Below are 27,637 nucleotides of genomic sequence, written 5' to 3' on the forward strand. Positions count from 1 at the left end.
TGATGATTCCCCTCGTAAACCCCCCCACGCATTCTCCCCCACGCATTCTGGTGGGGGTGCCGGACTTGGTCCGTGTCGGCTATCGAGCCAGATGCCGCATTTTCAATTGCCGATGCCGTAGGATGATTTGGGTGTCCGTGTCGGTATCATTTGGACAGACGAGACTTCAGGGATAATCGGGCTCATTAAAAGAGTTACGAGACGAGAGACGCAAACATGTACTTTAGGCACAGATATAGCTCTAAATCACCAACTATACAGTAGAACTCGCACTTAGTATAGTTATTTCCATACACCGTACTCTGTCATCTCGGAATTCAGGCTCCACCTGTGGGGTTATCTATCGATAGTCGCGGGGTTTGTTTCTTCCCTTTAGCCAGCTCTTCTCTCTTTTTCGCAACAATACCCCCGGAAAACAACCGCCAACATGCCTTCCGCTCTGCTCATCGGCGACATTATACATGCGCGTAAGGAATGGGAGAGTCTCTCCTCCATCCTGACGCTCAAAGTAACATCGCCTAGTTATATAAAAAAAAAAGGTGCAACCGCTAATCCGCAACAGGAATTCCCCAGCGGCGGCAGACAAGCATTCATCCAGAACTGCCAGGCCGGCCAGTACGACGACGTCGTTGCCATCTACCGGTCCAATACGTCCAACAAGGTGCGAGCAAACTCACTCTACAGAAAGGTCATTGGCTAAATGCACGCCTTTAGCATACTGGTCCCTTCAACTCGGAGCTAGTTGCCGTCCTCCCGCAATCCCTGCGCTACATCTGCCACAACGGCGCGGGTTATGACAACATTGACATCGCCGCCTGCTCGCAGCGCAACATTGCCGTATCCAGCACGCCCGTCGCGGTGAACAACGCCACCGCCGACGTGGGCATCTTCCTCATGATTGGCGCATTGCGACAGGCCTACGTGCCGCAGGCGGCTCTTCGCGCTGGTGAGTTCATCTGCCTACGCTCAAAATGATTGCCCACTGAGAATAGGGATAGGAACCTGGCAGGGAAAGACCACATTGGGCAATGATCCCCAGGGCAAGGTGTTGGGGATTCTGGGGATGGGGGGTATTGGACGGGTATGTAGATTGATTTACTTGCCTTGATGATAGAGCTCTGCCTAACGAACGGGGATCAGGAAATGGCTGCGCGAGCCAAAGCATTCGGCATGAAGATCCAGTATCACAATCGCTCGCAACTGCCCGCTGATCTGGAAGGAGGCGCGACGTATGTCTCGTTCGACGAGCTGTTGGCGAATGCCGACGTGCTGAGTCTGAACCTGGCGCTGAACGCATCCACGCGCCACATTATTGGTGCAACGGAGTTCGGCAAGATGAAGGATGGCGTGGTGATCGTAAACACGGCGAGAGGAGCCTTGATTGACGAGAAGGCGCTGGTCGCGGCGCTGGAGTCGGGCAAGGTATGTATCCAATCCTCCCTGAGGAGAATCCGGCAGTTAATGATGATAAAAGGTGCGCTCTGCCGGCCTGGATGTGTACGAGAATGAACCCGAGATTGAGCCTGAGTTGGTGAGTAACCCGCGCGTTATGTTGCTGCCGCACATTGGCACGATGACCTACGAGACGCAGCGGGAGATGGAAATTTTGGTGCTGGATAATCTGCGGTTGGCGGTGGAGAAGGGGGAGTTGCTCACGCAGGTACCAGAGCAGAAGCGGCAGGCCAAGGTATAGATGGGGAGGAGTGTAGGCAGAGTCCCTACGCAGGTAGTTAGATAAAGGAGAATAGTTACCTCAGTTAATAGAGATGCTCTAAACAAGTCTGCCTGAGGCATCACAATTTACTTACATAAGGCATAATCACCTGACCCGCTTAGGGCTCGCTTAGCACCTGACCTCGCAAAAATCCACACTCGAAGAATCCGCGACCGACAGCGGAACCCATCACCACCCGACAAAGGACCATCGACTTCCTCTCGCCAACTCCTCCAAGATGGTGAGTCTCCCTGATCTCTTGTGTCTCGACGACAATTCCTTTGCCCAATTACTCTTCGATGCCGCTCGCCTGGTCAACCACTGTCGACTCGTCTCATCTTGAAATCCGTCAAATCCACAAAAACACCAAACGCTAACTCCCTCTCCCTCTACAGGTCCGTTACGCCGCCCAGGAGATCTCGGCCACGAAGAGCGCCCGCGCGCGGGGCTCGTACCTGCGTGTCAGCTTCAAGAACACCCGTGAGACCGCCCAGGCCATCAACGGCATGAAGCTGCAGAAGGCCCTCACCTTCCTCGAGAACGTCACCACCAAGACCATGGCCGTCCCCATGCGGCGGTACGCCGGCAGCACCGGTCGCACTGCTCAGGGTGAGTGCTTCCCTTTTCTTCTATTCTGCATGTGGGAAAAAAAACTAGTGGAGGTTTTTTTTTTGAAGCGCACGATTGCAGAATGGAATTAATGGTTGAATATTTTTTCTGACAACCACTCAGGCAAGCAGTTCGGTGTTAGCAAGGCCCGCTGGCCCGTCAAGTCCGCCGAGTTCCTCATCGATCTCCTGAAGAACGCCGAGGCCAACGCCGACACCAAGGGTCTCGACACTGGCAACCTGGTCGTCAAGCGCATCCAGGTCAACCAGGCTCCCAAGGGCCGGAGACGCACTTACCGTGCCCACGGTCGCGTACGTTTCTTGAATCATGTCTCAACCCACCCAACACTTAACTAACATCCTCCAGATCAACCCCTACATGACCAACCCCTGCCACATCGAGCTCATCCTCACTGAGGCCGATGAGCAGGTCGCCAAGGGCCCCTCGGATGCCCTCAAGCCCCGTCTGTCGTCCCGCCAGCGTGGCTCCCAGATCCGCCGTGCCCTCACCGAGGCATAGATGGATCAGTGGATGGATGTGAAGGAGAAGGGGGTATGATATGATGATGTTGTGTGCCCGGAAATAGAAAACGGTCGCAGTGGGCGGGGGATTTTCCTTTCCGCATCTCGTCTCTCTGTGATGTCTGTTGGAAACGGATCACACGATTGATTGTTTTTAAGGTCATGGCGCCCAGCACGCATGGAGAACAATTTCAAAAAGTTCAAATACCACGATATCATTCTGTAATCTACTAGGTTCTGTATTCCAATAACATCGGTAGGGACCTGGGAATATTCTGCTGCGGGGTCATTTTCCTCTACAACCATCGGATCACCTAGGAGAGGTACAGACCACACCATGTCCCAGCTCAAAGACTACCGCCTCCTCTGCTTCGACGTCTACGGCACCCTAATAGACTGGGAATCCGGCATCCTCTCAGCCCTACAACCTCTCCTCTCGAAGAGCACCACCGTATTCCCCAACGCGCACCTGCTGACCCTCTACGACTCTCTCGAAAGCGCCCAGCAGTGCAAAACCCCCGGCATGCCCTACTCGCAGCTGCTAGCCACCATCCACCCAACCCTCGCCTCGCAACTAGGTCTCCCACCCCCCAGCCCCGAAGAAAGCAGCGCGTTTGGCAACTCCGTCGGCAGCTGGCCCGCCTTCCCAGACACGGTGGATGCGCTACGCCGACTGGGGAAACACTACAAACTTGTCGTGCTGTCCAATGTCGACAGGGAGTCCTTTGCGCGCTCGAATGAGGGTAGTTTGCAATCTGTGCCCTTTGATCTGGTCATCACGGCGCAGGATGTAGGGTCTTATAAACCTGATCTCCGGAATTTCGAGTATATGATTGACAAAGTAAAAATCACCTTTGATATTCCTCAGACAGCGATTCTGCAGACGGCGCAGAGCCAGTTTCATGATCATCAGCCGGCGAAGAAGATGGGAGTTAAGTCTGTTTGGATTGAGCGGCCGGGGGCTACCATGGGGAATCGGGGGAAAACTGAGTTTGATTGGAGATTTGATACACTAGGGGAGATGGCAGATGCATTGGAGAAAGAATTGGAACAATAGTAGTCATCGGGAAGAGTAGTGGTAGTATATCATTCTTGATTATGGTAGAGAGGATCGCTTTTGTTGTTGCGGGTAGGATCGTAGTTAAAAATAGATTGATTGATCCTTACGGCCCCAGACAGGACGATCGCGTTTCATTATTTGGCTTGGGGCTTAGCTATAGCTTCCATGAACGGTCTAGCAATACTAATTTTGGCCTAGCGATTACTCACAGTAGCTCGCCTTGACCATGCACTATATCGCTGTTGACTGCTAGGCACCTACTTAGTACCGGCTGACGCAGCTCAACCAGAGACTAACCATCGGTGACCACAGAAGAAACCCCCGAAACACGTCAACGGACATCTACGCGTATAGCCTGTTGGTAGTGTCTTCGCTTGGCGGGGAGGCTGAGACCTCGCTTCTCTTCCGTGGCTTGTTTTGGCTCTGGCCCCCATCAATTATTAGTATCGGTGTTTTTCCTCTAGTTTGCCTCCTAACCTTCTCTTTCTTCCTCCCCTGTTTCCCCCGCTCCCCCACCACCACCACCGCCATGAAGCGCTTCCTACGTCTCAACCGGCGTGAGAGTGAGCAAGAGAGTGAGTTGGACTGCTCGTCTCTTCCCCCCCTCTCCCCGGTTCACGGAATGCTAACAGGACCACCCAGGCCCATCTGGCTCCGACACCGAACCAACCCACTCCAGTGACTCGCCCGAGGGCATTCTCCTAAGAGAAATTGTGCGTTTGTTGAGATTGAAAAAACAGATTTATCCCGACTGACAACAAGTCCAGACAGCCTTTTGCGAAACCAGCGGTGCCCCGCAGCACAGCTCTGTATGTACTCAACCCCCACAATCCTCCACTTCCATGCTATGCACACCCAACTGACCAAGCCTCCCTACTACAGACCGCCGGAGAGGAATTCGTCCACCTGCCCCTCATCGTCGAAACTGCCGAAAGCAGTCCCAACGCCGCCAAGGAGGCCGCCCATCGCATTCGCAGGTACCTCTCCGCGCCAGACAAAACCCCGAACCACGTCCAGTACAACGCCATCATGCTCATGCGCATCCTGGCCGATAACCCGGGCCACACGTTCACGCGCAACATTGACGCCAAATTCGTGTCCACGATCAAGACCCAGCTCAGGCAAGGGCGCGACTGGCACGTGCAGCACTACCTGCGCCAATACCTGAGCACGCTGGAGACGCAGCGCCACTGGGATCAGGACCTGACGGAACTGTTGCAGATGTGGAGTAAGGAGAAGCACAAGGCTACGCAGTCATGGGTAAGAACCTGTTTTTGGTTGTTTTTCCTTTTTGAGGAAAAGTATCGCAGAAGGCACCCATCCGCTAACCACAGTCTCTCGAATTAGACGGACCGCCGGCCGATGGTGGGATCGTATCCACCGAATCCGCAGCAACCGCAGTACCAGAATTATAATTACTCTCCGCGTCCGCAGGCACCGCGCAACGTGCTGCCAAACCCGGAGGAGCTAGCGGCTCGCGTTACCGAGTCGCGCAACTCCGCCAAGCTGCTCACGCAGTTCGTGCAGTCGACCCCGCCGACAGAGATGGAAAGCAACGACCTGATCAAGGAGTTCACGGACCGCTGCCGGAACGCTGCGGGTGTCATCTCGGGCTATATGCAGGCGACTAACCCCGCGCCGGACGATGAAACTCTCCTAACTCTGATCGAGACGAACGACGAGCTGTCCGTGGCGCTCTCACAGCAGCAGCGCGCAGCGCTGAAAGCGCGAAAGGCCCGCGGCTCTGTCAGTCAGAGCCCCAATAATAACTCCGCCCGCGAGCGCAGCCCGCAGTCAAACAAGAACAATTATGCCGTTGCGTCCGGCGCTATTGGGCCCATGTCGGCGAATGCAGCGCCTCGCTTGGATAACGATGTGCCCTCGCCTTTGATCGATGTAAATGATGCCGCAGAGCCAGCGCCCAGCTCGCGACCAACTGCCCCCAGGACTACGAGCCAGCGGTATGAGTATAACTCGGATGAGTTCCAGGTGCAGAATCCCTTTGACGATGATTATGCTACGAATGACTCCGATTCGAATCATCCTCGTAGCACAGAGCCTAGTGGTCGTGTTGGGATTGTGGCTACTGAGCAGGAGCACTGAAGAGCGGTTGGTTGTTGTTAGAGGCTCTGCTTTCTTTTTTGGGGATTATCTTGTCTTTGTTCTTGTCTCTCGATAAAGCGTTTTGTTGTCATTGTCTGCACTCACCCATGATACCTCCGTGGAGCACCGTTTCTTACATCTACTTGGATTATATACTTCTTTTCGGTAGAAGCAGGCATACAGAGTATATACCCACCATACACAGCCTGAAAAAACCGATTGTATGGAATATCTGGATATAGTGAGCTCCTTGAAAGCTAGGAAATCGTTGGTTTATCCGGCATTTCGTCTTTCATATCGCTCTCGCGATAGTAGATCAGGATCCACTCTCGTTGAACCTAGGCTTATTTCTGATCATCAATCTATTTATAGCTTCGCATACAGATATTGAGATACGACTATATAGTATTGACTGTTCGCACTTCTACAATCGATTGCAATGAATTAAAGATCATTCCACATATTCTGCAATCAGCATTCATTCAAGATCTAACTACGCCATAGTTACTCGTCTCGATAAGATAAGAGCTACAAAGAGCTCTTCCCCCAAAAAGTTGAACCAACCAGAGACACGCACGACCCTTGCGCCGCCATTCTTCATTCCAGCCAAAGGAATTCTGACAGACATGCACCATGGAGGACCGCCTGCGTCAAAGTATCTCCAACCACCCATTCCAGCACCGGTACCACAGCAACAGCAACCTCAGCTCGCCGCACTCCCTCCAGCCCTACCGGCCCTCCGACACCAGGATGACGCCACTCTCCATCAACGCGGCCACCACGACAGCCCTCGAACTCGACGAGGCTAGCATGAGCCGGCTCCCGTACGACGAAAGTACTAGCACCGACGATGCAGAGGGACAACGTCCGCCCCAGTATACACCCGATACCGACCCGTTCCGGCTCGCGTCGAAGATCAAATCCGAAGAAGAAATCCGCCAGATCCAGTCGAATACCTCCCGCAAACGCGCCTCCACGCAGACAAGCAGTAATGGCCAGAACGTGGTGGATCTCGTCAAAGCACCGGGCCTGCGCGGCAAACAAGCCCTAACAGCCAGGAGACTGCAAGGCTTCTACGAACGCCAAAACGAGAACATCCAGCGCATGCTCAAGCCTGTTGAGGAACATGTCCGCGCCGCGCGCGAGCTCAATGCTGATAATCGCCTGAAATACCGTATCGCCGTGTACGGCAGCTTCGCAGCGAATATCATTCTCTCTGTGGTGCAGGTGTACGGCGCCGTGTCGTCGGGATCATTATCCCTATTAACGACCATGGCAGACGCCATCTTCGACCCAATGTCGAATCTGACGCTGTTGCTTTGCAACAAGGCTGTTAACCGCGTCGATCCGCGCAAGTTCCCCGCGGGCAAGGCGCGGATCGAGACGGCGGGGAATATCTGTTTCTGCTTCCTGATGACTGCTGTGTCGTTTATTCTGATTGCGTTCTCGGTGCGCGAACTTGTTGCAGGCTCGGAGGAGGAGACGAAGTCGTTTCATCTCCCGTCCGTCATCGCGGTTGCTCTCGCCTTCACTACGAAGCTTGTTCTGTTTCTTTATTGCTGGGCGCTGCGTCATCAAGTCTCGCAGATCCGGATCCTGTGGGAGGATCATCGCAATGACTTGCTGATCAATGGGTTTGGTATTCTCACTTCCGTTGGTGGGAGCAAGTTGCGCTGGTGGATCGATCCCATGGGCGCTATTATGCTCTCGGTGCTAATTAGTTGTTTGTGGTTGCATTCCGCGTACGGGGAGTTTCAGCTGCTTATTGGCGTGACCGCTGATACGAAGATGCAGCAGTTGATCACTTATATCTGTATGTCTCTACCTTCCCTTCCCTTGTTTTCTTCTATGCACTGTTCCTGTACCGTTTCCGTCTAGTTCAAGCCATAAACTAATCAAACCACAGCAATGACCCACTCCCCCCTAATAACGGCAATCGACACCGTTCGCTCCTACACCTCCGGACCGCGGCTTCTCGTCGAGGTTGACATTGTCATGGACCCGACGGAGTCGCTGCGCGCTACGCATGACGTCGCGGAGGAGCTGCAGATCAAGCTGGAGTCCTTGCCCGATGTGGAGCGCGCGTATGTACATGTCGATTATGAGACTACTCATAAACCGGAGCATTTCCTTAAGAAGGAGCTTTAGAAATTCGTGTGTATGTGAGTCTTTTTCCGAATGTTTTTCAGCGAGGATATTTTTGTCTCGGTGTCGGTGGTTGCATTTCCGGTCGTTTCGGTTCTGGGTTTCTCGGTTGTAGATATAAAAGTCATCCTTACTGTGCTTAAACTTCATGTAGATTACTCATAGAAGATACTCAGAGCCATGAAGCATGTGTCTCTAATATCGGACTTGCACAAGGGCAGGGTCCCGCCGAGCCCTATTCCGTCGTTGCACTCTCGACCGGCAAATTTACACTTCGCCGATGTTTGTCTGGTTTGCACTAGCCCACGCCTTATGGAAGAAATACCCGGCACCAAGTTGGATCCCTAACTGAACCTACGGGCGGCTTCTTTTAGTAACGGCTTCATGAACTAGAGAAAACGACAAGCCAAGGTGCCCAGACCCGGAATTTGGGCAGATCAGACCGCCATTCCGCAATAATGGGTCCCAAAAAACGGTCTATTGCGTGAGTAATCACGATCCAGCGCCCTATTCCAACCGAATAGCTAACCCACCTGGACTTCAGTTGTAACCGGTGCCATGCCCAGAAAATAAAGTGTTCAGGGGAGACACCTTGTTCACGGTGTTGCCAAGTTGGACAGGGCAACCACTGCTGATATGTTGCTCGCGATCGCAAAATCCGAGTCGATGAGAGGTTTGTCTTTCCTCTTTACTCTTCAGGGCTGCTCTGACACAATAATCCAGCTACTTGGAACAACTTCTCAGCGATAGCAAGGAGCTTCGCAAACTCCGCAGTACTCTCAGTACCAGTAGCATTGTCGACGCTAACGACACTGATGTTAAGAGCCCCACGGTGACACAGGCGTTTTCAATAAGTCGATCATCTAACCCTCCCACCTACATGAGCGAGGCAGCATGCCCAACTTTTGCCAGCCGTCTATGCAAGTACCTTCAGCCTTCCGGTGATTCAGCAGAGAACCTCCCATCATTGCGCTATACAGATGAATCAACCCTGTCGTCTTCGCTAGACGTCGACATCCAATGGCCCAGTCTAGCATATGCCCAATTGCTAGTGCGAACAGCCCTCGGCCATGTCAACCCATCCTTCCATTTAGCACTGAGGAAAGAAACCCTCGAAGTTCTGCAAAACATATACCAAAACGGGACATTCGACGACCCGGACCTAAAATGCAAATACTTCGCTCTCTTTGCCTTAGGACATGTTTATACTACACCTCGAGACTCTTCACGGGAAGCTCCACTGCCCGGTGCTGCCTATTTTGCGAAAGCGCATTCTCTCATTCAGTTTATTCCCGAGCGGGCCAGTATAATTCATGTCGAGAGCCTTCTCTGCATTGTATGTCGATCTAAGTATAAGAGATGAAAATAATGCTGATTTACATCAACAGGCATTTTACTGTCAGTTTATGAACAGATTCCACTCCGGCTACCGGCTAGTAGGAACCGCAATGCGGGTTTGTACGAGCCTCGGTTTGCATCGCCCCGTCGCGGAGAGTCAGTCCTTGGAACGAGAACACTGTCTACGATTGTGGTGGACTGTTTACGTGCTCGATCGCTTTTGGGGGCAAAGGCTGGGGTCTCCTGCGCAAATTGACGATAAAGATATACACCTTGACCTTCCATCTGAGTCCGTTTCGAAGATGCACCACGAACAATTCGGCGATACTACTTATCAATTCTCTACGATCGGACTGGCAAAAATATGCGGGAATACGATCAAAGAGATCTACAGCCGACCACACTCGCCTACAAGCTTTTTGCAGCACGAGCAGAAGATCTTGCTTCAACTTAGGCACTGGGCCCGGTCTCTTCCTGAAAGTATGAAGCTTCAACAGGGAAAGTCTAATCCTACGCACCTTGTCCAAAAACATTTGCAATTCAACTTTGTAGGTTTTTTTATGGTTTTAAACAAATCTGTCATGCGCACGTGGAACTAATGGTGATTGCAGTGTCTTATTGTGGCAATTCGGCCCGTCCTGCTCTATGTTCTCTATGAGATGCGCCCCGGTCACTCGGATAACTGTAAAGTCTCACCAATTGCGACTACGTTAAGTGAAGCATGCATCCACACCGCAAGGCAATCTCTGGCCCTGTGTGTGGAGAACTGGACCACCGGAGCAGTAGCGGTACTCGGCTACTCTTTCCCATCCTTTATCTTCTCATCTGCACTCATATTGATGATCTCGAGCATCTTGCCATTCGGAACTCCTGACGATCGCACTTCTGCTGAAACTGGCATGGAGATTCTTAGGGTTCTGAGTCTCTCTGAGGATATCCTGGCGAGGAGTTCTTATGAGCGTCTTCTATATGTCCGGCAATGCTTTGAAAACAGCACAGTGCTTGCTGGCACGCCTTTTTCTAACCATAAAGCAACTCGTGGTCCGAATGAGCCGACGGCGGCACACAGTGCTGGTTCGTCCTTTGCAGACCATAAAGATATTCATGGCCCGGATCAATCAACAGCACCACCATACTACCTTCCACAGACCACTCATGACTCAATCAGTCACCATGGTGGGTCTGTACCTGTCAGTGATGCCTCATATGCAGTTCCCGATCTGGCTCTATACCAGCCAGACCTGCAGGCATTCTTGGATCTAGATCAGTCAGGCATGGATTTCGATTCATCCAAGGACGGCGGGCTCCTTGCCGATATAGATGTGTCTTTCTTGTGGCCTTTAAGTCCACAGTTCTGAGCTGCCTACAATGCCGATACCCTTTTCTCATCTTATTTGGATCAAGTCTTTCTCTGATGCATGTTTAGACGCCCTACTTGATTAATCTTAACTCTCAATGAAATATCAACCCTTTATCGATATCACTTAGTGTGTAGTATATTAGCTTCTCATATCAGCTCTAACTATAAGGGCATGCTCCTATTCACGGGATATGCAATACATCATGATCAACCCTGACCGTTTTGAGAACTTCGGCGTGCTCGTATCCGCGGGCAGGAGATGAGCATCGCCGTTGGCAATGAACGCTTCTTTAAGCGCACACTTCCCCACCACAAGAAATCCAATACCCTCATACAGCTTCACCGCCGCGTGATTTCCGGGCTTCACCATAAGTCGCACCTGGACGACAGACGGCTGGGGACGATAGAACTGCAAATACCCGAGCGCTTCTTGGCACAATTTCTTCCCCAGACCTTGGCCCCGATGTTCGGACAGCGTGAACAGGCTGAGCATTTGCCATCTTTCTTCTTCCGAATCCCACTTGGGAGCCGGCTGGCCCGATTCCAAGGGGAGAGTAAAATCGGCGGGGGATAATGGGCCGCGGATGCTGACTTGGCCGACCCATTCAACATGATTCAACCATGGCTGATCAGCATTTTGTGACGTGGCGGCGCAGATAAACACCTCACGGCCTGGGATAGTCAAAAGGCTGAGCCAGTCGGCTTCTGTATAGGCTGCTTCGATTTCGTATGTGGAAGAGAATGAAGCAGGAGAGGATTTAAGGGCGTTCAGGCGCAGATTTCGGTATTTCTGGGCGGATAATGCCACTTCTTCAGTTTTGGAGATGCGAAAATAGGAGTAGGTGAATTTAGATGTCATAGTGGACAGAGTGAATATAAGTGTTAGAATAATGAGGCCAGTTGAGGTTTCATAGTTACTTCGTGGGCTTTTTATAGTACTTTGCAGGTAGTGGGTCCTTTTTGCGTACACCGTACTACGGCTAAGAATCAATTCACCGGTCCGAGTTTAGTAGGAGTTGGGTCCACTCGTCCACTCGTCTGACTACGGCAAATCTCCTAGAAGCCGTTCGTAAGCGGTTCGGCATGCATCGACGCCAGACAGATCGGTAGTAACGTGAAATATACGTAGTGTAGCTTTCTCTCTTGGTATTGCGTTTTTAATGATGATCTCACAAAACAAGAGAAGGCAAAATAAAGAGAACTAACGAAACGGATATGTCAAAAATAAAAGATTTGGTATCAAACACAAAGGATCCGAGGCAAAAAGTCAAGCCAGAATTCGCTTTCTCCCAAACAAACCAAGGCTTCTTATATTCCATGTCAAAGTCTAACCTTCAACTACAGACACCGATCAAAAGAGCCAGATCTCAACGAACGACCCGATAGAAAAGCGACCAGCCAGCCAAGAGCAGGAGGAAGGTGCTCATCAGCTCTGGTGGTCGTATCGCAGACCCAGCACTCCCTTTAACCGCACTGTCAACGCTTGCAAGTTCCAAGCAGCTCTGCATGGTATCTGCCTGCTGAGTCGTAGTCAGGTTGCACACTGCGGTGCAAGGTTGCGGGTCCGAGTAGATCCAGACGCTTGTTGGGCAGCACGACTGTAGGACCGCGCGATAGTTTTTGGTGCTATTCATTCCCTGCCATAGCGGCACTGCGCCGTAGTGGTCAAGGACGGCGTCCAGCTCGCCGGTGGGCACGGCGTCGCGATGGCTGAAACATTCCGCTGGCGGGGTATAGTTGGAAGATGCTTGACCGGAGCTGCTCATGGTGTTTGTTGGGTCGTTGCTACTTCGCGATTTGACTATTATTCTTAGGTGGATGTGGTGGCCTTTGACTGCAGATTGTCAGAGACGAAATCTGACATGACGCCCAGGAACTGTCCAGAAGCCTGTAAGATAAATGATCGTGGACGCCAGGACCCTGAAAAGCCACAGCGTGCCATACGGCTCCGCCCCCATGTGGGGGCCACTATGCGCAGCTCTTCGATCAGCCTAAGCCCAAACAGTGCTAAGATGTCAAAAGTAGATAAAAGTAAATTAATAAAGAATGAGAAAGTGAACTTTAACGACTCGGAAAAGCTTCTCTCACTGGGACCATTGACATGGAGACAGAATAGGACCGAGGAAGAGCGATGAACCTCACACTGTGGTTGATAGAGAATTTCAGAGACTGCTAACGAACGCCAGAAACCTCAACATGTTTCAACGCCTTGTCTGTCTGACGCAGATTCAGATAGTAAGTATTTCTACTACATTGGCGCTTTTAGACTGGGTAGCAATTTCCATCATAATTTTGAGTGTCCTTAATTTAACTTAGTATTCATCGCGGAGCATACATGTATGCCATTGCCTCAGTAAGTTAATTCTATTAATGGTGACCTCATAAAATAAAAGGCAAGGTACAAAAAAGGAAGAAAACAAAATGGATACAGAAAAAAAAAACGAGGTATCAAAAGCAAAAGTCATCCGATGCAAAAGGTTAGGCGAGATTGGAGATTTCGCTTTCTTCCCACAGTCGAGTCAGTTCACATCCACTACCCTTGCTATCCTCGTACTCAATGCAGGGTATGCATCAGATGCAAGAAATGTAAACATGGAATATGAGGAAATGAGTAGTAGAAGATGAACGGATTCAATATGCAAAGTGGGAAAGAAAAGAACGAATCCAGGCCCCTTAGGCAGCGAGCAACTGCTCGAAAAGCGCAATAGTCGAGCAGTAGTTGCTGGTGTTATCGGACTCCGGCACCATACTCTTACCCTGCGACGAGGTAACCATATTGACGGCCGCCTTGGTGCTCAGGCCGTAAATGTGGACATCGGAGCAATCGACCTCAACCATGTTCTGCTGACAATCCTCAGACTCAAGGCAGCTCTGCGCGTAGTTCTCAAAGAAGCTGTACAGACCCGCGCCGTAGATGTACAGATCCTGCGAGCCCAGCACGCGCAAGCCCCAGGACTTGCGGCAGGAGTTGGTGGTGCAGGACTCGAAGGTGGGGTCGTTCCACGAGGACTGGGGTGTGAATGGGGTCAGGGCGTTGGGGTTTGACTGGTAGTATGGTGTTTCGGTTTGGATGAGGCCCATGAAGACGTTCTGGGCGTTCGAGACCTGGTAGTTGTAAAGCTGGTGGTGCTCGGAGGCGGTTCCCCACATCCAGACTGGGCCGTGAGATTCGATGAGGACACCGCGGCCGGTGTAGACGTTGATCTGGGAGTGGTCGGGCAGGTCGAGCTCGTGGTCTGCGGTCCACATCCAGGCGTTTTCGATGTAGGCGCTCGCTTGCTCGGTGATGTGCAGGAGCATGAACGCAGCGATGCACGAAGCCTTGGGCTTGGTGATCGCGTGAGGTGTCTTGGGGCAGTCGCTGCTCTGTAGCTCGGTACCAGCGGCACCACCAACCCGAATGTGGACGTCCCACATACCTGCCGAGCCCTGGGACGACGCGGCAACGTTCCATTCTACGAGGATGGCGCCAGGGGCGGAACCCTTGGTCGTGATGATCAGGTCGCTCATCTCCACGCTGCCGACGTCGCCGGACTGGCCGATCTGCACCGCGGCAACGGGGTTCTTCTCGTCTTGGAACTTGCTGCCAGACGCCATGATCATCGGCCAGACTTCACCCGTCATCTTGATATTCTTGGGAACCTTCAGCGTCGAGGTGATGACGTACGCGCCATGGTCGAAGTACACCACCTGGCCATCCTGTGCGCTGTCCAGGATCTTCTGGAGGGCTGCGGTGTCATCCGTGGTGCCATCACCCTTGGCGCCGGCGGACTTGACGCTGATGAAGGACGAGGCGGGTACAGTCTCGTAGAGGGGCTTAGAGCGTTCAAAGACTGCGCCACCGCTGAGGAGGCTAGCGGGCTTGGTGTTCGCCTTGACCGTATGCTGAACGCGAGCAGAAGCAATGGCCTCGCTCGCACCGCAGGTACCAGTGCTACCGCTAGAGCTGCTGCTAGAGCCGCTGCCAGAGCCGCTGCCACTTCCACCGGAAGAGACGCTCTTGCTGCTCTGGGTAGCCTGGGCAGTGGGTGTGCTCTGGACGACGACGGGAGTGGTATCGGGAGTGACTTCACTAGAAGGAGCGGAAGAAGGCGTGGTATCGGGAACAGCAGCTGGAGTGGCATCCGGAACGGAGTCATCGGTGGCTTGTGTGGCACTCAGGAAAGACAGCCAGCTGTTGTCAAAGCCGGGCAGACCACTGAAACTATCCGGAATATCCCCCGCACGACTCTCGCCAGTAACAGTAGGAACGGGAGCAGGCTTAGCAGCGGTATTGTCGGGAACCGTGTTCGCTGGTGCGGGAGCATCAGTGGCAGCAGGGATGGCAGTGAGATCGGTATGGGTCGCAGGGCAAGCCATGATAGTCTCCATGACAGTCTGGACAACAGTCACGGTCTCGGGTTCAGACTCTGCCTCAGCGTCACGCTTGCTGATTGTCTTGGAGGGCGAGTAGGCATTGCCTTGGATCCAGTTGTTGATCACTGAGCCACCGGCCAGAATCTGCTCGCCGTCGACGCCGGCGACGGCCATCTTTGCTCCGGAGAAGTCCACATTGTCGAGGACAAGAACACCACCGCCGATGGGGATGCTATCGCGGTTCCAGGCAGTCACCACACCGATGGGAGTGTCGGTAAACGTGCTATCCAACATGAGGACCGAACCCACGGTCTGATTGGTCGGCGCAGTGGACATGTTCAGCCCAACCGCGCAGTCATTGATACTGACAGACTTGAAAGTCCACGCCCAGTTCCAGTTCATGTAGATGGCCGTGTTGCAGTTGTTGAAGGTCAGGTTGCGAGTGGTGAACTGCTGGTTACCAAGGAACATGCCATAGTTACCACCGTTGAAGGTCAGGTCGGACATAAAGCCGCCAGAGCCATTGTCCATGAAGATACCCTGCTGCTTATTGGCGTCACCACCGCCCTGGACCATCTCGAACCGGATGTTCTGCAGGGACGTAGCCTGGCCCACCTGCCAGTGGATACCGGCGCCAGCGGACTGGGGCATGGCAGTGAGATCGATGACCAGATTGCGAACGGCGCGGAAGAAGTTGTTCTGGTTGGTGTACCAGTTCGAGCCGTCGTCCTCGTACGGATCGGCGTCGATGACCGCCATCCCCGCGAAGCTGGGCGAGGCTTTGATCACCGGCAGGTCGGTTGCATCTCCCACAATCTGCGTGTAGTAAAACTGGACGATGGGCTTGGAGACCACGTAGGTGCCCGGCGGGAAGTACACCAGGGCCGGGGTGGTGGTGGACGAGTCGCAGCCCTTACCACAGCGGTTACCAGATGAAATAGCCTTGTTGATCGCAGCGGTATCATCCGTGGTACCGTCACCTAGTCATTGTAAGTTTTGATTCTCCTGATCAAGACGGTATACGTACCCGCAGCTCCAAAGTCCTTGACATTGCGAAACACCTGATAGTTGGCGTTACTGGCGAAGGGCACGACACCCTGGCGCTTGACATTGGCAACCCAGTAATCGGACGAGTCCGATGCACTCGCCGCAGCGAGCACTTTGTGGGCGAGCGCTTTGTGGTTGTGCCCATGGGGGGAAACGGGCACTGCGCCGACCAGCGAAGCAGGCAGGCCCAGCAGCAGAATGATATGGGCGACGAACAGCGCCACAGAAGTTTGGAAGGAAGCCATCTTCAAGATGACAGTCGCTGAGCCTGCAGCGGACCTGGAATTCTAGAGACAGAAAGAAAAGAAAGTCTTCAGTAACCAGTACTGAAAAAGAGCAAGATCGAGTCGGCGCTTATAGCAGGAAGCGACAGACCCAAAACAAAAGAAGGGAGTGAACGACTGCTTCCGCACAAAGATTGAATGCGAAGGCAGCAAAAAGGGAAGTGAATGTAGCCCGCCGGGAGCAAAGAATGACTGAATGAGACCAAAAACAACAATGGGAGGAAGAACAGAAAAGAAGAGGAAAAGGTGCACAGTAAAAGAAAGACGCAGGAGTACTCACGGTAACTGAGTTGTATCACCTCCTGTATGGTCCCTGGCACACCGACACAACCACCAATCAAACACACCCGCGCCCACCACCGGCCAATCACAAACCCGACCGGGCGTATTGGTGTGGAAAAGTGAAACGCGCTGAGGGTGTGCTGAAACGCTGAAGGAGGTGATCGCTGGGCCGAGCGTTGCAGATTAACCGACAGTTAGATGCGAAGGGGAGGTGTGGATGGGTTGGAGTGGATGAAGCACTGGCCCAAAGTCTCCAGGAGAAGCAAAAGGACAATGGCTGGACCGGGGTCTACGACCTATATACCGCCTGTGTGACAAAACCCCCTTCCGCGCCTAAATGGGGTATGCCGATTTAATGGATCCTCCATTCCATCTGGATGTATCTGGATTGCGGGAGCGCATGGTGTCGCGGAGCTGATGGGTCGGAGGAAGGGGGCTTGCTGGTCGTGGTCGGGAATGGGAGAGGTATCTGGGCAACTGTCAAGCGCGAGGTCAGAGATCAAGTGGAGCTCTCACTGGGTAGTGTTGATCCCGCCTCAGGGGGGTTTCTCGTTTCTTGATCACTTAGGGTTAATGATTATCACCAGACATTTACTTCTAGCAGCCCTTTTCTCTTGTCGAACCCTGTAATTATTATTCCACACTAGAGGACCTATCACATACATCAACGCTCACGTTGTCAGGGATGGCCAAGCAACGAATGGATAAACATTCCTGGGCGGGCGGGCGAGAGGACGCGGGTAGGTAAATTCCTGATGACGAGGGACAGGTACCATCAAAATAAAAGCGCTACAAAAGGGACCCGCGGGACGCGGTGCGCGGTACGGAATCCGAGCGCGTGCGGCGTGGTCTCGACTGAAACTAATTCTTGCCCAAGGCAAGCAAGAGGATCGACGACATGTATGCCGTAACGCTCTCTTGACACTGTAAACCGTCAATAAATGGCAGGACCGGCAGATGCACGCCACAGAACAGCCAAGCTTTGGGCTGGCTCCTGGTAGGATTGTGTTTAGGTAGAGTAGTACAATAGCTTGTTCCAGGTTAATTGGTATTATTGGCAGCCACTGGGCACTTAGTAGCCGTGTGTGGATGTACTCCTGGTCGCCAAAGATCAGATATATAATCGCCTGATTCGGAGCGTAGTGCATTTCATAGATATATATCCACGGAATATATCTCCCTTTCGGTCCCTCTAGAGTAGTGTACCGGCCCCGACAAAAAGCCGAGTCCACGGATCCTCCGGCACCTTCCGTACTCAGCCCTAAAAATCTCAGATTGAGTATCAGACGAGGCGCAGTCCTTGCAGCCAGGGTATGTATATATCATTTGCTACCCTCTTTCATATATCCCTTTCTACTACAACACTTTTTAAAACGATGCACGACGACGATGTGGCAGCGTCGTGGTACATACGCGTCCAGTCCAGCCCAGCCCGATTCCAGATCTCCGGCACGGACCGACCGATTGGTTGCCCCTGACCTGAACCATGGTGCCTGCGCTACTACCAAGTTACTTCTGAGCTCGCTCCACGACGCGCGCCAGCCTACGTACGCCCTCGGTCAGGTGACGCGGCTCTTCCCACGCAAAGCACAGCCGGAGGCAATTGGCGAATTTACCATCTGTCGCCGCCGACGTGTCGCCTGGGAGCTGGAACATGTCGCCCGGGGCGAGGCGGAGGTTCTCCGTGCTTTTAGACAGTGCCACGATCTCTTTCGCTTGCAGTGGAGCGGGTAGCGCAATCCAGATGAAGTACCCGCCTGCAGCAATGGGGGAGAGCGCAGGGAGGGTCACGCCGCGTGGCAGGAGGTGCTCCTCGATTGCGGTGCGGAGGAGGTGGTAGCGCTCTGCGTAGGCGGGTTGAAGAACATTCATGATGTGATCCTGTAACATCCCCGTTGGGAGTAGTTGATCGATGATGGCCGAACAGAGCTGTGAGGGGGCGCCGCCTGACCGGGACGAGCCTCTGGATATATAGCACGTTAGAGTGTGTAAGACAACATCTGCACAGGAGGACATACACTTGCGACAACCCGTAGGCAAACTGCTCCGTTCCCTCGGCCCATCCAGTCCGCGCCCCGGGCCCGATCAGCTTGCTAAAGCTGCCGTTGCTCATGACATTGCCCCATATGTCCTGCGGGCCGCCGTCCAGATGTCGGTCGACATCGACCAGGCGTGGGAGAAATGCCTTCTCGGGCGCGGCGAGTTTGCCCGTCGCCGTTGTTGCCCACTGCAGCATGTCATAGACATCATCCGCCATGATGAGTGCATCATACTTGCGCGCTAGACGGACTAGCCCCTCTCGGCGGCGGAGAGACATGATCTTGTTCGAAGGATTGGAGAAGGTCGGGGTGGTGTAGATGATGTGTTTATAGATCTTTCGCCAGGGCTGCGGCGATTTCATCTTCTGCGAGACAATCAGTATTTGCTCTCAATCATCCTCCTCTGAGGGAAAATACCGGCTCCGTATTCCCCTCCTGCTTCGCCTTCTCCTCCGCGGCACGCAACCCACTCTCCAGAAACTCCAGATCGATCCCCTCATCATCCTCAGGCACCGCGCGCAATCTTCCCGCGAACCCGGCATCATCCATAGTCCGAAAGGCCAGGTGATACGTCGGCGAGACCAGCCACACATTGCGCGTGTAGACCGGATCCGTGAAGACGTTGAGAGCACAGGCCAGATTCTGGCTCGCACCGCCGGTGATGCAGATGCGCTGCGGCGAGATAGGATCTTGTGGCTGATAAAACCCTGTCAGCCACTGGGCGACGTGCTCCCGCAGCGGTCCATAGCCCTCATCGGGGCCATATAACAGGGCGGGGTCTGCAATGGCCGGGGTGGTCAACACCACATCGGCGGAGCCGCGTAGATCGCGGGCGGGGAGGAGCGTGGGGTTGGGCCAGCCAGTGGACAGGTCAATCGGGGAGGTCATTGTGGTCGTGGTTGTGGCCAAGAGAGAACCATCGGTCGGAGTCGTCATCATCAGGTCGGTGGATGATGTGGCATTATGAGGGATGGCTAGATTGGAGACCACCAGAGTTGTGGGCGAGTGCGGCACCACCCGACGATGGTCCTAGGAACCGTACCTCCCTAGGCGATGTAAATATATCTTTTCCGACCAGACCAGGATGCTGCTCCTGAATCCACGACATGGCGATCATCCGTTCCAACCATTACCTCATCTTCCGAAGGAACTGTCTGGCAAGAGTGCACCATGATCCTATCCGAGAGACACATCCTCCCACCATGTCTCAGGGGGGCCCACCCTGCCCTGCACTGCCGTAAATAGGAATGCAGAGAACCCGATCGAACTTAGCTCCGATTTCATTACTTTTTATGTTAATGAGAAATTTTCTCTTCGCTGTCGATATGGTATTTCTTGATTTATGAAACAACCCACGCCCCCCTGATCCTCCCGTCCGTCTCTCTCATTCTCTCACGGTCTCCCTGCCATTCTTGCCCTCCTGCCGATCCATTCCTGCTACTTGTCATTCTTCCATGCGTTCCTGACCTCACCCACCACTCACAACCACGCCCTCTCCCTCCCTCCCACCCATCTTCCTCTTCCACCTGAACCGTCACCTTCACCTGGTTCCTTTTTCACCCTCTTCCTCTCCATCCTCCTCCCCACCAGACGAGCCACGATGCTGTCTGCTCCTGTCAAGTCAGCCAAGCGCATCTCGTCTCTCTTCTCCCTAGGCTCGCACAAAGACCAGGCCTCCCCATCATCCCCCACCTTCGACTCATCCGATCATATTCCAAATCAGCGACGCCGACGACAAAGCCTCTCCCGGCTAACCCGTCATGTCTCGACCCCAACGGCCCTCTACTCGGAACCCCGAACGGTCCCCAGCGAGGGGATCGACCGGTTCGATCTGGAGGGCTTACCACCACCACCGTCCTTGTCCCAAGTGAACAATGATTTCTCCAGCAGCGCCCCGACCTCGCCGGTCGACAGCCGACCGAAGAGCCGGGGACGCGACTTGATTAGGCCCCAGAGCTCGGCTGGGTTAGCCATCCCTCGCACAAACACCGATTCTCGGCCAGGGACACCATCGAAACGACGAAGCTGGATGCCGGGTCGCTCCAGGGCCAACTCGGTGGAAAAGCGAGCGTCGATGATGCCAATGCCACAATTGCCGGGGGCCTGGATCGCAGGGTTGGACCAGAAGATTGTCTACGATCTGGGACCACTATCGCGAGGAGAACAGGTGTGTCCGACCCGGGAACCCGGAACCGCCGGATGTATAGCTAACTCTTTTGACAGATTGCCGAACTGTGGAACGAACAGGGCGACACCTACGTGTACCTTTTCCCCCAAAACACCGGTCGCCCGGCCTCATTCAAGATCGACTCGACCATTTTCGCCGAATCTCCCTCCCTCACCTACCTGGCCCGCGGCAACGACGCCAACGGGAGAACCCTAGAGAAACCGACACGCACACTTTCGCTCAGCAACCCAGCGTCCCCGACACTGGGGTCGCAAGATCATTTGGCGGACCATGACAACGAGAGTTCGGGCAGTCAGCGGATGGACTCGTTTGACGACGGACCGGACGAGTTTCAAGAACTACACCTCTACCTGCCGATCCCTCTCAACAGCGACGTTAGCATGTCTCAATTCCAACTGACCCAGGAAGACACCGAGACCTTGCTTCTGTTCCGGAACCTGTTCTCCTTTTTGATGGGCCAGTCCCTGATCGCCACACCCAAGTCTTCCTCTCTCTTCACCATTTTCATGGATATTGCCGTGCTCCTGGCCCGCTTTGAGTTCTCCAATCTGGATGGCTCGAACTTTGGCGAGACGGCTACCTCCAGCTTCAGCAACTACTGTGACGAACTGCGACTGTCCGACGTGCGTCGGAGCCGGGAGAAGACCATCGAGGCCATTGTGTTGGGTGAGCGTCTGCGCTACTATCCGCTCTACCTGGAAGGGTTTGTGCACGGAGTCGGAAAGCTGGACGAGCTCAAGCAAATTCGCAGCCAGAAATACCAGTTCATTCACCCGATCACCCAGAAACGATTGGAGCGCGGCTTCATCGATCTCGATTCGCGCCTTCGTGGGCTGTACGGCAAGCTCCAGGACTTTGACTTTCCGTCTGTTTTCTCGGGCATTGCCAACTCCACCACCTCGCAGGCAAGCAAGGTGGTACGGTTCAAGATCTGGAAATCCAGTTTCCTTGAGTTTCGCCGCTTCACCCTGCAATACTACCGCCAAAAGTATGGCGCGTGGCCTCCCAAAGCTCGATCCAAGAAGAACGAGTTTGAGGAAAGCGGGCTGAACCGGCTCCTCGCATTGGATCTCTACCACGACTTTACCGATCTGTACGACCTGTTGGTGGACCGCAACTCTCTCACTACACGCACCATGGACTCAGCCACGAGCAACGACCCTATCAGCTCTGATCCGAGGGAGGTGGCGCTCCGCTCCCTGCGCCAAGTTCTCAGCGAGTACGACCGCAGCACGCCCCCCGTTCTCCCCCCGATTCCATTCGACATCCCGCAGATGCCGTCTGTGCAACCACTGCACCGGAAACCGCTTGACCCTAAGAAGGAGGCCAAACATCGGGCCAAGAAACTCAAGAACTCGGACATCAACGCTGTGCTGATGAACTCGTACACCCGGGAAAGCATGCGGCCCACGCCGTTCATCGAGAGTTTCATGCAGTTTGAACGGCGGTGCGCGAATGGCAAGAGTGTGGATGATCTCATTGACTTGCGTTGTGGACAGTGGATTTTCTTGTACGCCGTCATTCAGTCACTGCCCATGCTCGTCGTGGATGTGCCTGAACTGCATTACACGGAAAATGTGGAGTATTTCCTCTGTATCGCCCCTCGGGGTGGTGCTCCCTGGATCCACAACGACACCAAGACCGCTCGCAGCTGGTTTGGTGTGGCCGGCGGTGCCGGCGTTGTCAGTCTCCCGTCGGACGTGGTGATCAACGGTGTGGAAGGCGTGTATCGGCGCAGCCATTGCTGGCAGTTGGCTGAACAGTGGGCGGGCACGGACCAGCTGATTGAACCCCCTATGATGGAGGATACCTTTGAGGAGGACGAGTCCTCGATCTCATCTCCCTACCAGGTCCAGCAGTCCTCGGCCGGATCATCCTTGGATCATCCGCCGCCGACTCCAATGATGATGCCTGGCGGCGGCCTCACTCCGCCTCCGCCCGCTATCCCTCGGACCAGCTCGCCTGCTTCGCGATATCGAGCTGACAATCGACACTCGCTCTACCCGGGCCTGGAAGCGTTGCCATTTCCCGCAGGTATTGCTCCCATTGAACCACCGCAACGGCCCATCAGTCGGTTCAACCCGAACATGAGCTTCGACGACATCCTGAGAGAAGTCCCGAAGAAAGACGTGCACAAGGGCAGAAAACATTAATGTTTTTTTTTCTCTCTCTTTTCTTTTTCTTGGTTCGTTTGGTTTCATTCTGTTGATAGGCGCATATTGTGGTTGGTACAGGAAACAACACCGCGGTGCTTTGGGAATTGGCGTGGTTGCACAGGGAAACTCAAAAAGCAGTCCGTCTTGTTTTATCGATTTGATCTACCGGTGGAGAGAAAGAAGGGAGCATGCATGGAGCGAAAGGACGTTATTCAGCACCGTCAACATCATCATAATTATTTTCAGCATATCAACGTCAGCAATCTCCGCGCGGAGGAACTGTGGTTGGTCTTCGTTATTTGTCTTTGTGTTGGGTTTTCTTTCGTCCTCCACATCGTGTGTCTTCTTTTCCTTTTTCTCTTTTGTTTCGATCCCCTTTCCATCATCCCTATTCTTTTGTAATTCTGTGCTCGACTTTTTTTCTCGTGGGGCGATAGAGAAATATAGACACTAATATCTGTACAAATGCCGGTTCGGGATATTTGGTCCGTGGTTCAGTTGTTTATCTTATTCTTGATTAGTAGAGTAAACTCAGTGTGTCTGTATACGTTCTGCTGAGAGAGGGATACGAGGTCCATCAGCCACACCGGTCTCGATCGCCAGAGCCAAGGCTAGATCAGGGGAGGCTAGTGAACTAGTTCAGCTCACTGTGAGGAAATTGAGATTGAGGGTCTTCCTGCAGCTCACAACCTCCACCTCGGGCTTTTCCACTGCCTGCCATCCTCAGGGAGTTCCCAACATAGCCAGCATGGATTAACCAGATCAAAAGTCGATACCCTGAAGATAGATATTGTCGCCCCCACACCATGGCCCGATCCCGACGTTCCAGCGCAACAAGTGACGGCCACGAGCGCCTCGAACCCCGCCTCCTCCGCGCAGTCGCGCAGGACGACCTCGAGTCCCTCCGGACCGTCATCAGCCTCTCCCGCGAGCATGGCCAATTCAGCGACGCATTCCTGCGCGTGGGGCTGATGCGCAGCTCGGATCGCGGCAGCGTGCGCGCCACCGAATTCCTCCTCGCCCTCGGCGCAGAGACCGAAGTCACGGGGAACAGGTTATCGCCCTTACTCCGTGCCGTCGAGCGCAATCACTACGAGATCGTAAAGTTGCTGCTCGACCATGGGGCGGCGCCGGACTCGGCGGATAAGGAGGGCCGCACGGCGCTCATGAGCGCTGCGTGGCGCAATCATGCCGAGATCCTGAAACTGCTCATTGAGCGCGGTGCGGATGTGAATGCGCGCGACCTGAGGAAGAGGAATGTCCTGCATAATTTGGCTGCGGATAAGGAGTGTCGCTCGGGATGGGGTGAGGAGATTGTGAGCTTGTTGCTGCGGACCGAGTGTCAGATTGATGTACCCGAGGGCCAGGATGAATTGGGACGCACGCCGCTGCATTGGGCTTGCGCGACGGGGAATCGATGGTTCGCTGAGTTGCTGCTTACGCGGCCGGATGGACCGAGGGCGCAGATTGATGCCGCGGAGCTGAGAGGGAAGACGGCGCTGCACATTGCGACGGCGCATGATCGCGAGGATATCGTGCTGCTGTTGCTGCATCATGAGGCGGCGGTTAATGCCTGCAGTGATGGTGGCTGGACGCCGCTACATAATGCGTGTGAGAGGGGCTCTGTGGCGATTGTGAAGACGTTGTTGCGCGCACAAGCTCATATCAACAGCCAGCTTTTGAACGGCGTGACGCCGCTGCATCTGGCGGCGCAGGGTGGCCATACCGAAGTGGTGGAGTGTCTGCTGGAGAGACCGGACCTCAAACGTCGAGTGCGGGATAATTTTGGGAGCACGCCGTTCCTGCGCGCGGCGCAGTTCAAGCGCAAGGATATTGTCCTGCTGCTGGCGCCGTTCAACAATGTCGAGTCTCTTTCCGAGGATGCACGGAATGCCTGTCGGGCATTCGATGCGACTGTGGTTGATTTCGGCAACTTCCACAACGAAAACCGCGTCAAGCGCATGTCTGTCTTTGAGCTGCTCTATGGCAAAGACGCAGAGAATCCGCGCAAACAGGCCGTCACAACTCTACCGGCTGACAGTGGGGTCACCGATTTCCGCTGGATCCATCTCCCAGCTAACAATATGGCGTGGGTGGAGGCGCTACTCACCAAGTCGTTTATTGAAGAAGGCGCCCGCGATGTCGATGGATTCAAGGGTCTGGAGAAGTCATTTAATTACCAGCACCGTGGCCAAAGGACTCACTCGCATTTCATGCGTCCGTTGTGCCAGAATACTCCGCGCGGCCTACGGGCTCGAGAAGAGGAGACCAGCTTCGAGGAGCAGTCGTCGGATGCTGCTCAAGCTAAAACGCAAGATCCCGGTCCCCTGCCCGCTGTTCGCAAGCAAAAGGAAATCGGCGGGAAGCCCAAGCGGGTAGATTCATCTTCTCTCGACGAGGGGTCGGTGAAGAAAGGGAAGGGGAATCCAAAAAGAGCCGGAGGCAAACCGGGCAGCGGTCCCAGCACGCCCAGGTCTGAGAATAGACCCCAGCAACCCAGATCATCGCTCTCTACGTCCACGCTATGTAAAGACCCCTTGATCTCTGCATGCAACGTCTGTGTCTACCTACCATATCTGCATTTCGAGACCGCGGAACGACGGCAGAAGATGCAAGAGGCCATTCAACGAGCAGAGAAGATGAATAAATTTCTTTTTTTACTTGTCAAGCCACGCGGACTCGGCAGGGCTCGTACGCGGGATGAAATGCTGCTTGACGCACATCTGTCGTCTTCGTCTACTTCTCTCCATGTCCGCCGCACGCTGGACCAGTTCTTTTACCCGAACATCGATACTCAGAGTCGCGATCAGGATCAAGTGGTCTACCGCTACCAGACCAAAGGCCCCGGCCGCGTAGGGGCAAGCGAGGATCCCAAGATTTTCATGGTGGATCAGTTGTGGATGTGGGTGTTGGGCACGAATTTGATCGTCACTGCGTTTCCGCAGCGATGGGATCAGCCCAAGAATGATCCGCTGAATGTGCTCGATGGGATCATTGAGGATATCAACTCCAAGACGCGCGAGCCTGTCAAATCGCTTTATGATCTGGCGATTATCATTACCAACCGATGTTCGGGTGTATTTGACCGTCACCGCTTGGGCGATGATGAATATCAATTCCTGGATATGTTTGAGTCGTCTATCGGCATCGCCACGGACAAAGAGACGGTCCTCTTCAATCGGTTTAACCGTGCTTCATCACAAGCGTCGGGGTGGCTCAAGAACCATCGCAAGTTAAACAAAACCCTCCGCAACTCGTCTCGCTCTCTGTCTGGCAATCCGGCAGACGAGGACGACGCCGCAGACAGCGATGACTTGGAAAATGACGAGGGCCAACCCCTCTTCGTTGACCGACTGTTGGACATCGGCCAGGAAACCGATCTCCTAGCCGAGACCAAGGATATCCGCGACGAGCTCAACATGATCCGCACCGTCCTCGAACACCAGACGCACGTCCTCGCCGATTTCCAAGAAGTCATCTGCGAGATCTATTACGGACAGCACCGCTCTCAGTACGAGGTGAAAAAACGGTTCAAGGACCAGCAGCGCACAATCGACATGCACCTCAAGGACATCGACCGCATGGACAAGCAGGCCGAGCGCATCTACCACTCGATTACCGATCTTCTCGATCTTAAACAAAAACACGCCAACGCCTTCGAGGCCCGCTTCGCGCGCGACCAGGCCGCAGGCACGACGCGACAAAGCAAGACCATTATGGTCTTCACCATCGTAACCATCATCTTCCTCCCGCTCTCCTTCATCAGCTCCATATTCACCATTAACATGAAAGAATTCCAGAACCTGGACCTGGGCTATGTCGCCAAGTACACGTTCGGCGTCGGCTTCGCCATCTCCATCCCCCTGGTTTTGGTGGCGCTCTCCGTCGATGATATCAGTGATTTCTTCGGCACGCTCCGCGGCCGGGGGTGGTTATCTCGCCGGAGGGAGGCGGCTGGAAGCTTCAGCTCATCTACAAGTGACTCAGTGCAGGCGCTGGAGATTGAGAAGATCCTTAGCTTGTCTCGCTCGCGCGGAAGCGCTGAGTTGGACTATGGGCCTAGCTTGCTGCCTATCTCTACGCGTGGTAGTGTAAGGCCATCGGCCTATCAGCGGCCAAGTGTGGAATACGTCAGACCCTATCAACGATAACATGACATAAAAGTATTTACTGTATTGTGTTTTGTGAAAGCGAACATCTAGTCACACTACATACCTTTATCGCGCAATAACGAACAGCTCTTTGCTGCATTCCGTCTCTCGGGCACATTCATTGCTCACAATGTAGAAACTTTCTTACTGGAAGTACGTAGGTCAATTCCATTTTACTTGGGCTTGTTCGGATTTCAAATGTTTTAAGAGGTTCAGGAATGAGATGTGGCTGGAATGCCATTCGGTGGTGACATACCTAGACTGTCTTCGTCTATAGTTTCGGA

At 53.8% G+C, this 27,637-nt stretch overlaps 9 protein-coding genes across 9 annotated transcripts; 6 read left to right on the top strand and 3 right to left on the bottom strand.

Annotated features, from left to right (window-relative positions):
• Positions 1-427: 427 nt before the first annotated feature.
• On the top strand, positions 428-2,842 carry PFLUO_LOCUS981 (uncharacterized protein; the record flags this gene model as incomplete). The annotated part of the gene is made up of 10 exons (XM_073787493.1): positions 428-508; positions 563-661; positions 715-946; positions 999-1,081; positions 1,141-1,422; positions 1,475-1,687; positions 1,848-1,955; positions 2,110-2,323; positions 2,447-2,634; positions 2,690-2,842. The coding sequence occupies 10 exons, from the start codon at positions 428-430 to the stop codon at positions 2,840-2,842; spliced, it is 1,653 nt and encodes a 550-aa protein (XP_073635076.1).
• Positions 2,843-3,181: 339 nt separating this feature from the next.
• Positions 3,182-3,901, top strand: PFLUO_LOCUS982 (uncharacterized protein; the record flags this gene model as incomplete). The annotated part of the gene is made up of 1 exon (XM_073787494.1): positions 3,182-3,901. One exon carries the CDS (start codon positions 3,182-3,184, stop codon positions 3,899-3,901), a length of 720 nt encoding a protein of 239 aa, XP_073635077.1.
• Positions 3,902-4,433: 532 nt separating this feature from the next.
• On the top strand, positions 4,434-6,007 carry PFLUO_LOCUS983 (uncharacterized protein; the record flags this gene model as incomplete). The annotated part of the gene is made up of 5 exons (XM_073787495.1): positions 4,434-4,479; positions 4,547-4,617; positions 4,672-4,713; positions 4,787-5,164; positions 5,252-6,007. The coding sequence occupies 5 exons, from the start codon at positions 4,434-4,436 to the stop codon at positions 6,005-6,007; spliced, it is 1,293 nt and encodes a 430-aa protein (XP_073635078.1).
• A 633-nt stretch (positions 6,008-6,640) lies between these two features.
• On the top strand, positions 6,641-8,155 carry PFLUO_LOCUS984 (uncharacterized protein; the record flags this gene model as incomplete). The annotated part of the gene is made up of 2 exons (XM_073787497.1): positions 6,641-7,820; positions 7,914-8,155. The coding sequence occupies 2 exons, from the start codon at positions 6,641-6,643 to the stop codon at positions 8,153-8,155; spliced, it is 1,422 nt and encodes a 473-aa protein (XP_073635079.1).
• A 2,873-nt stretch (positions 8,156-11,028) lies between these two features.
• Positions 11,029-11,709, bottom strand: PFLUO_LOCUS985 (uncharacterized protein; the record flags this gene model as incomplete). Its single annotated transcript, XM_073787498.1, has 1 exon — positions 11,029-11,709. The coding sequence occupies one exon, from the start codon at positions 11,707-11,709 to the stop codon at positions 11,029-11,031; it is 681 nt and encodes a 226-aa protein (XP_073635080.1).
• A 1,814-nt stretch (positions 11,710-13,523) lies between these two features.
• PFLUO_LOCUS986 (uncharacterized protein) lies at positions 13,524-16,498 on the bottom strand (the record flags this gene model as incomplete). Its single annotated transcript, XM_073787499.1, has 2 exons — positions 13,524-16,186; positions 16,234-16,498. The coding sequence occupies 2 exons, from the start codon at positions 16,496-16,498 to the stop codon at positions 13,524-13,526; spliced, it is 2,928 nt and encodes a 975-aa protein (XP_073635081.1).
• A 1,830-nt stretch (positions 16,499-18,328) lies between these two features.
• PFLUO_LOCUS987 (Valine--pyruvate aminotransferase) lies at positions 18,329-19,746 on the bottom strand (the record flags this gene model as incomplete). The annotated part of the gene is made up of 3 exons (XM_073787500.1): positions 18,329-18,782; positions 18,838-19,223; positions 19,276-19,746. The coding sequence occupies 3 exons, from the start codon at positions 19,744-19,746 to the stop codon at positions 18,329-18,331; spliced, it is 1,311 nt and encodes a 436-aa protein (XP_073635082.1).
• Positions 19,747-20,458: 712 nt separating this feature from the next.
• On the top strand, positions 20,459-23,199 carry PFLUO_LOCUS988 (uncharacterized protein; the record flags this gene model as incomplete). The annotated part of the gene is made up of 2 exons (XM_073787501.1): positions 20,459-21,025; positions 21,082-23,199. The coding sequence occupies 2 exons, from the start codon at positions 20,459-20,461 to the stop codon at positions 23,197-23,199; spliced, it is 2,685 nt and encodes an 894-aa protein (XP_073635083.1).
• Positions 23,200-24,008: 809 nt separating this feature from the next.
• PFLUO_LOCUS989 (uncharacterized protein) lies at positions 24,009-27,353 on the top strand (the record flags this gene model as incomplete). The annotated part of the gene is made up of 1 exon (XM_073787502.1): positions 24,009-27,353. The coding sequence occupies one exon, from the start codon at positions 24,009-24,011 to the stop codon at positions 27,351-27,353; it is 3,345 nt and encodes a 1,114-aa protein (XP_073635084.1).
• Between the last annotated feature and the right edge of the window lie 284 nt (positions 27,354-27,637).

Source organism: Penicillium psychrofluorescens, assembly GCF_964197705.1.
Source record: "Penicillium psychrofluorescens genome assembly, chromosome: 1".
NCBI lineage: Eukaryota > Fungi > Ascomycota > Eurotiomycetes > Eurotiales > Aspergillaceae > Penicillium > Penicillium psychrofluorescens.